Consider the following 7997-nt stretch of genomic DNA (forward strand, 5'->3'; position numbering starts at 1 on the left):
TGTGGTGACATTATTCTTACTTTATTCTTGTCGATTTCATATCAAATTTAATCACAATATGCCTAATATTCCCATAAAAGTCCTGTTTGTTTACTCAATAATGTGGTTATATATCGCACTTGTAATTTTTTTGTTTGTTTTCTATCTCCGAGCAGTGTCACTGTAACATTGTAATAATGTATAGAGATTTTATTTGGTTGTGATATTCTATAGCCTATCTATACCCCATCAGAAAACCATCCTTCTCGTGTATCACAGGATTACAGGATTACTTCCTCACATATAGCGCTCTAACCCTGAGGCAAAGTTGGCTTGTCTCATGTAGGAGTTGTTGTAGGAGTTCATAGGCCCGGAGAGCCCCAGTAGCTGGTCCGTGTGCTCGGCACAGGAGGCTGGGCGCAGAGCCGGCAGTGAGAGCCTGTTCCCGGGGCAGTAGACCTGAGAGCTCCCGGGGGAGGAGAGCCTGTTCCCGGGGCAGTACACCTGAGAGCTCGCGGGGGAGTAGCCGGCCTGGGTCATGGTCATGGTGGGCAGGTGAGGAGGAGATGCTGAGGAGGAGTAGGGGTAGAGGTTGGAGGGGAGGTTCCCTGCACTGGTTCTGCTCAGCATGTTGGCCGCAGACAGGTTCTGGTTCTGGAAGCAGGCCTGTGGGTCTGCGCTGAGTGAGCAGCCCATGTTGGCCTGCAGCTCCCCGGCCTGCAGCACCGCCTCCCCGCCGGGCCCGGTCTGCCCCTGCACCCCCACGCCGCCCTGCTGGCTGATGAGGTTGTCAATGCTGAACATGCGCGCCTGTCCTTGGGCCCCGGCAGAGGGCTGGTAAGGATGCAGCATGGTCGGGTGATGGGGGGATGTGGCCGCCAGCTGAGAGCCGTAGCCGGGGTACAGGGTGTTGGGGTAGGATGGCCGGCCCATGGGCGTGGGGGTGAAGGCGCTGGAGCTCTGCATGTAGCCCGGGTAGGTGCTGACATCCGTGCGCTTGAAGCGCTTCCGTCTCCTCAGGAAGCTGCCGTTATCAAACATGTCCTCCGCAGCGGGGTCTACAGTGAGACATGGCAAGTGAGAAGGGTCAAAAGGTCGTTTTCCCTTTCTCATAGCCTACTCAATCAAACTCAGGGCTGATTGAGTAGGTTTCTCATAGCCTACTCAATCAAACTCAGGGCATATCTCAGGTTTCTCATAGCCTACTCAATCAAACTCAGGGCATATCTCAGGTTTCTCATAGCCTAAAACTCAGGGCATATCTCAGGGTATCTCTGATTGTGCAATAAAATTCAATGTGCAATAACTGCTAAATAATGCAATCTGTGCAATAATCAAATAATCCACACAGTTAAAGATGTATGTTATAGTCTCACAATTTTTTGCACATAGGATATTTAGTTAGTTATGTAGGCTATGTTATTGTCAAATATGGCCATCTGCTCACCACCCAGGCACTTAGCTTATATGTAGGCTATTTAACTAACTTAATAACTAACTAAATATCCTATGTGCAAAAAATTGTGAGACTAAACTCCGGCTATAACAGCCCAAAAACCTACAATCCGCTACAGAAAAATGTATAATGTTTGTTTATTGACTGGCCCATGCCATCCTGTCATTTTGCTAAAGTGGCCCCTGCAGCAAGTTGAATATCCCTGCTTTACTGTATGCTATAACCTCTATTTCTACTCAATTTCCCCTCAGGGATTAATACAGTTTTTCTGATTCTGATTTCTGATTCTGAAATCTCCACTATCAGAACACACACACCAAACTGTCCAGTTGTATTCCAGGAAGGTTTTTGCAGAGCCATGTTCATTTCTCATTCATAGCCTGATTTATATAACATTTTAGTCCTAAAAACATGGCGAAAAAATAGATTTTGGTTGACAGTATTTTCTGATTAAAAAAAGAGATAGGCTATCCAAATCCCCTCTGTAAAAACCTTTGGCTATATTACCGTATGTCAACAATATGAAACAATCATTTTGAACCTGGTTTTATCCAATGTTCTGGAAATGTAGGCTATTCAACGCATTATAGCCTTTGCCTCGAATAATTTGCATATTTAAAAAAATCAGAAAACTTGTAACTGGGGAAGTTTCATTGGTGACATCAGTTAAAATGTTTGGTCATTCTGACCTTACCAGGCTAGTGTCTCACCTAAAGTCCAGTAGTTGCCCTTGCCCGGTCTGCCGGGCTCCCGCGGGATCTTGACGAAGCAGTCGTTGAGCGTCAGGTTGTGGCGGATGGAGTTCTGCCACTTCTTGGAGTTCTCCCTGTAGAAGGGAAAGCGCTCCATGATGAATTTATAAATGCCGCCCAGAGTGAGCTTCCTCTCCGGGGAGTTAGCGATGGCCATGGCGATGAGAGCGATGTAGCTGTACGGAGGTTTCCCCCGCTGGACCGGCCTCTTCCTGCGGCGGCTCCCCGGGCAGGGCAGCGGCTCCTCGGGCTGGGGGTCGTCCGTGCTGGGGCTGGTCCCCCGGGGCTCACACTTGATGAGGACGCTGTCTTTGGAGCGGGCCTGCAGCATCAGAGGGGAGTCCAGGCTGACGCTTGGAGACATGACCACGGGACTCGTTGCCTCGGCCGGCGAATGCTGCGTGTCAGCAGTCATGTTGCACATGCCAGAGAAGTAAGAATAATTTGCCAGATTCATAAAAGAAATGGTTCACTGTCCTCCTCTGGTGAAAGAAATTGAGGGGAATGCCCGTGAAATTGACAGGCTGAGGCTGTTACCTAAAGCGGTGACTACTAGTCAAGCCAACAACAGTCGTTGCCTGTCTGTCCCGTCCTGCGCTGTGTTTGGGGGGGGTCTGAGTTTCTCCAGGTGAGAGGAAGCGTTGACAGCTTTATAAAGCAGGGCAGGAATGACGTCAAATGGCTGCCTGATGACGACGATGGAGGCAGGAGGGCAGGCTATTATAGTGCCCCCCTGACGGCCTGCCTGGCTTCACACCAACCTCCCAAGAAAAATCATATTCTACTGAACTTATCGTTATGGTATTTTTTTTAAATCCCCTGTATTCCTACATTAAGTAGTCTATTAGTTAGTACTCCGTTTTAATACATGCTTGCTGCTAGTATTTTTAGACTATCCCTCTAAAGTGTAGGCCTATACAGGATAGTTAGGGGAATTAATCAATTAACCAATTCGTAAATTAATCAATTAACAAGTTAATCAATTATTTAATGCAACTACATTGCATTAAAGCCTGTTTGATGTCGTGATCATATTCTGTTTCCACAATATTAGATGTAGCCTACTGCCGACCTGGCTGACCCCTCCTCTCTCTCTCTCTCTCTCTCTCTCTCTCTCTCTCTCTCTCTCTCTCTCTCTCTCTCTCTCTCTCATTTAAATTAAATTCAAATGGGCTTTATTGGCATGAGAAACATACATATACATTCATTGCCAAAGCAAGTGTAAGTGCAAGTGTAAAATCTCACACACACTACACACACATTCTCTCACTGTCTTTGCAGCTATCTCTCTATGCTGTGGCTTTCCCCTGACAGCTGTGTGTGTGTGTGTGTGTGTGTGTGTGTGTGTGTGTGTGTGTGTGTGTGTGTGTGTGTGTGTGTGCGTGCGTGCGTGTGTGTGTGTGTGTGTGTGTGTGCGTGCGTGCGTGCGTGCGTGTGTGTCTGTGTCTGTGTCTGTGTCTGTGTGTGTGTGTGTGTGTGTGTGTGTGTGTATCCCAGACAGAAACAACAGTCAGAGAGCACTAGCTGCTCCATGCTCCTCCAAACCCAACAGCCAATCCAAGCCACTGACAAATAATAACAAAGCCACTCAAAACAAGCAATTGAGCTATGAAAGCTTTTGGGTCAGAAAAGTAAATATCCCCTCATTTCATTTTCATTTTTTGTAGAACGATAATCAAACAGTCCCCCGGTGCAGACAGGAGAGCTGTTATCTTATGGATTTTCAAGTGAAAACACAGTTCTGTGCACAATAGACGAGCCATTTCAACACCAGCCTATGATAGTGCTCTTAATTGATTATTTGTGTAAATAGAGGGATGAGGTTAATGACACAAGCTAAGATACACAGCAGGATGCTGCCATCGCTTGAACACTGTGTTGGGCTGTTTGGATGACCTTCTTCTGTTCTACTCTACTCTGTAGCATGTTACATTGTGTGTGTCGAACATTTTAACTCAATTAAATTAGCTAGAAACAGAATGTGCCCTGCGCGCTCCTTTCTGGCGTCCCCTCCTACTGTGCCTGCTCCTCCTCGTCCTCCTCATTGCTCATATCTACCGTACCTCGTTAGTTTGGTTTGACTGGACTTGGACCTGAGCACTGATGACTCAAACTCGGGATGGGACTCGACCAGTCATTCATGCATTCGGTCTTGGAAGTTGGAAACGAGGAGTCGGACTCGATGTTAATATGCAGCGTATAGCGCTTCATATCAATACTATTATAAGTCACTTTGGATCAAAACATCTGCTAAATTATGTCATATAATGTAATGTAATGTACAATCAAAGAGACATGGTGTGATGAATCAAACCAAAGTCAAAAACCATAACCAGCTCCGGTTCTACCAGCTGCCCCCCCCCCCCCCCCACCCCCTGTTCCCCCCCCGCTCAGACAGCACTAAGCCCAGCTAGCCTAGCGCCTCCCGGCCAGTGGCTAACAGCTTCAGACAGGCGTGGGAGCTGCCCGCTCAGGCACGACTAACAGGGCTCAGGCCAGGAAGCGGCCCTCTGCCCCGGGGCCCAGGCCCAAGGATACCCCCCGCCCCCCTTCCATATAGCTCCCTGCTCCACTATGCTCCTACTGTTGTAGTGCCTCGACTTTGATTTGATGACTCAGCAGTTTTTTTCCTTTATTTGTTTTTAATAGGCCCTAATAATCCCTAATAATTTGGCATCAGATATTGATAGCTATACAGGGACACTATTAATTTGAGTGCACGGGCAGGCGTGTGTGTGTGTTCCACCTACATGTGGATTCACGCTCATGTTCAGTAAGCCCCGGACTCAAACTCGGACTCTTGGTAAATGGTAAATGTTAAATGGCCTGCATTTATATATCGCTTTGGAAGCGCTTTACAGTCAGTAGGTACATTAACCCATTCACACACCGATGGCGGCAGGTTACCACGCAGGCTGCTGGCACACCATCAGGAGCAATTTGGGGTTCAGTATCTTGCCCAAGGACACTTCGACATGCAGACTGGAGGAGCCGGGAATCGAACCACCGACCTCTTTTATCCAAAGTGATTAGTGGATGACCCGCTCTACCTCCTGAGCTACAGCCGCCCCACTCTTCTTTGGTGACTCGGACTCACACATGCACTGGGGACTCGAGACTCGACTCGAGATATATAGTGACTTGACTATAACAACGCCCCCATACACTGCTCCGTGGCCAGGCTGTCCCTTTACCTTCTCTCTCTCTCTCACACACACACACACACACAGTTTTCGTATGCCTTCTTAAATTGTCAAAAACAAAACCCACTTGTGCATGTTTTTCCAGGCCAAAACAGCTGTTGTCAGATAGTCAGATAGGACAAAGCCATGTGTCAAACTCCAGGCCCGCGGGCCCAATCCAGCCCGGCTGGCACCTCATTTCATGTGCCCCGAGAGAGCTAAACTAAACAAGCTAAACATCACTGAAGATGTGTCCCAGTGCATCCTAGGATGTATCTTAGAATCAAGAATACAATTTGTGCAATACAATTCAATGGCTAAAAATAACTATTGTTATGTTGACTTTATTACAGTACTTATACCACTTTGTACATTTATTTATTTTCATAATAGTTGTACTAGTTGTCTGTATGGCATTATTTTTTCTATAATTCTGCTTATTGTTATTAAATAATTATTAGTAAAACCAATAATAACTTGAATCAGAGGCGATGAGGTAATATGATAACAAGTAGGCTATGATGTCACATTTACAACCGACCCTTTGAGGGCAACCATGATGCTGACGTGGCCTGTGATCAAATTGAGTTTGACACGCGTGGAAAGGATTCCATGATTTATTGTATTTATGTTTTATTTATCTTACCTTTAGTTATACGGGGGCGGGAGGGGGGTGTCTCACTGAGAGCAATGCTTTCTTTTTCAGGTGTGCCCTGTTCACACTCACACACACACACACACACACACTCAGCGGACCAGTACAGCCACAGTCTGATCTGCTGGCCACTGTGCAGCTCCACTGGAGCGTTTGGGGTTAAGTGCCTTGCTCAAGGACACCTCAGTGGTAATGAGGGGGGGGGGGGGGGCAAAGCGCTGGCTCATTACCACCTCAGGTGAGAGCTGAAGCTCCATTAGAACTTACAATATAATATATATAATATATCATAGGTACGGTATTATATGATTCATATTTACGGCGGTCTATCAAAGGAGGAGATATTTCTGGCTTAGTATGAGTAGAGTCGAAGAGAAAACATTTTGTTTTACCCTTTTCACCTGTCATGTCTCATCTTAACCCCTCCCCCCCAGGTTCACCTGTCATGTCTCATCTTAGCCCCTCCCCCCCAGGTTCACAGCGTTTTCATAATAATAAGTCTCCACATAACATTGAGAGGACATTTGAATGGAGTGAATGCCTAAAAACTCAAAGCCAATCAACACGAGCCTATAGTATGATGTAATTTGTAGGTGATTCAATAATGATATGTTTTTTTTTTTTTTATCATTAATTTTTTATTTTGTAGGCAAAACATATATACATTACATACATTATCGTACTATTACCATACAATTATGAATAATTATTATAACCCCGCTTATCCCTCTACCCACCCAATGCCCTCCCCACCCCCCACTCCCTACCACCAATCCGGATATTGCAACTGACCATATAAATTAAAACAAAAACAAAAACAAAAACAGGCAGACATCAAATAAAAATAATCACCTAATCAGAAGACCTTTTAACTTTGAAATTAAATCTGTCCATACTAAAATCGTGTTTGGTTTTGCATTGTTAATTCTTGCTGAAGATAGTTCCAGGTATGAAATGTCCAAAAAGCTCCGAAGCCAATGAGTATGTGAGATATCATGTGGAGGATTCCAACGTTGAGCAACAATCTTCTTGGCGGCCGTTAGACCTGCTAGCCAGATATTACGTGATTTTCTGCTGAAGAAGATATGCGAGTCATCATTCAACAAATGTACTGCCGGGTCCACCAGGAGTTGCACCTCCAGCAGATCTGACAGCGTATTAATAACCTAATTGGACGGCATGGTGGCTCAGTGGTTAACACTGTTGCCTCACAGCAAGAAGGTGCCGGGTTCGAACCCCGGTCCGTCCCAGGTCCTTTCTGTGTGGAGTTTGCATGTTCTCCCCGTGTCCGTGTGGGTTTTCTCCGGGTGCTCCGGTTTCCTCCCACCATCAAGAAAGACATGTATGTTAGGGTTAATACTCCTGTCAGTGCCCCTGACCAAGGTACTGGCAAAAGAACTGGAGTTGGTCCCCGGGCGCTGCACAGTGGCTGCCCACTGCTCCTAGTTCTAGGAAGGTTCCTAGTAGAGGATGGGTCAAATGCAGAGGATTCATTTCCCCAAGGGGATAAATAAAGGATAACTTAACTTAACTTAACTTCCCAATAATGATATAATGTTAATAATACATTAGAATCTGTTATCCATCCTCTTGTGCTAAAACAGCCTATTCAGGCCAGTGTGTTTTTTGATCGCCAAAATCTTGTAATAAATCTCATCATTCCACCATTCCACTCATGGTATTTCTCATAATAGGTTTAGGTTTACAAGCACACACACACACACACACACACACAGACGCACACGCACACGCACACACACGTGTGCACGCACGCACGCACACATACACACACACACACACACACACACACACACACACACACACACACACACACACACACACACACACACACACACACACACACACACACACACACACACACACACACACACACACACACACACACACACACCAACAAAGTGATTTAGTTTAGGATTAGGGTTAGAAAAGGTGTTGCTTCGGTTAGGATTATA

General features: G+C 46.0%; 1 protein-coding gene across 1 annotated transcript; it reads right to left on the minus strand.

Moving 5' to 3' along the window:
* Window positions 1-276: 276 nt before the first annotated feature.
* On the minus strand, window positions 277-2644 carry foxe3 (forkhead box E3; the record flags this gene model as incomplete). The annotated part of the gene is made up of 2 exons (XM_083647331.1): window positions 277-1037; window positions 2146-2644. The coding sequence occupies 2 exons, from the start codon at window positions 2642-2644 to the stop codon at window positions 277-279; spliced, it is 1260 nt and encodes a 419-aa protein (XP_083503457.1).
* Between the last annotated feature and the right edge of the window lie 5353 nt (window positions 2645-7997).

The sequence above is a fragment of the Poromitra crassiceps genome, assembly GCF_964638095.1.
Source record: "Poromitra crassiceps genome assembly, chromosome: 12".
In the NCBI taxonomy this organism is placed as follows: Eukaryota; Metazoa; Chordata; class Actinopteri; order Beryciformes; family Melamphaidae; genus Poromitra; species Poromitra crassiceps.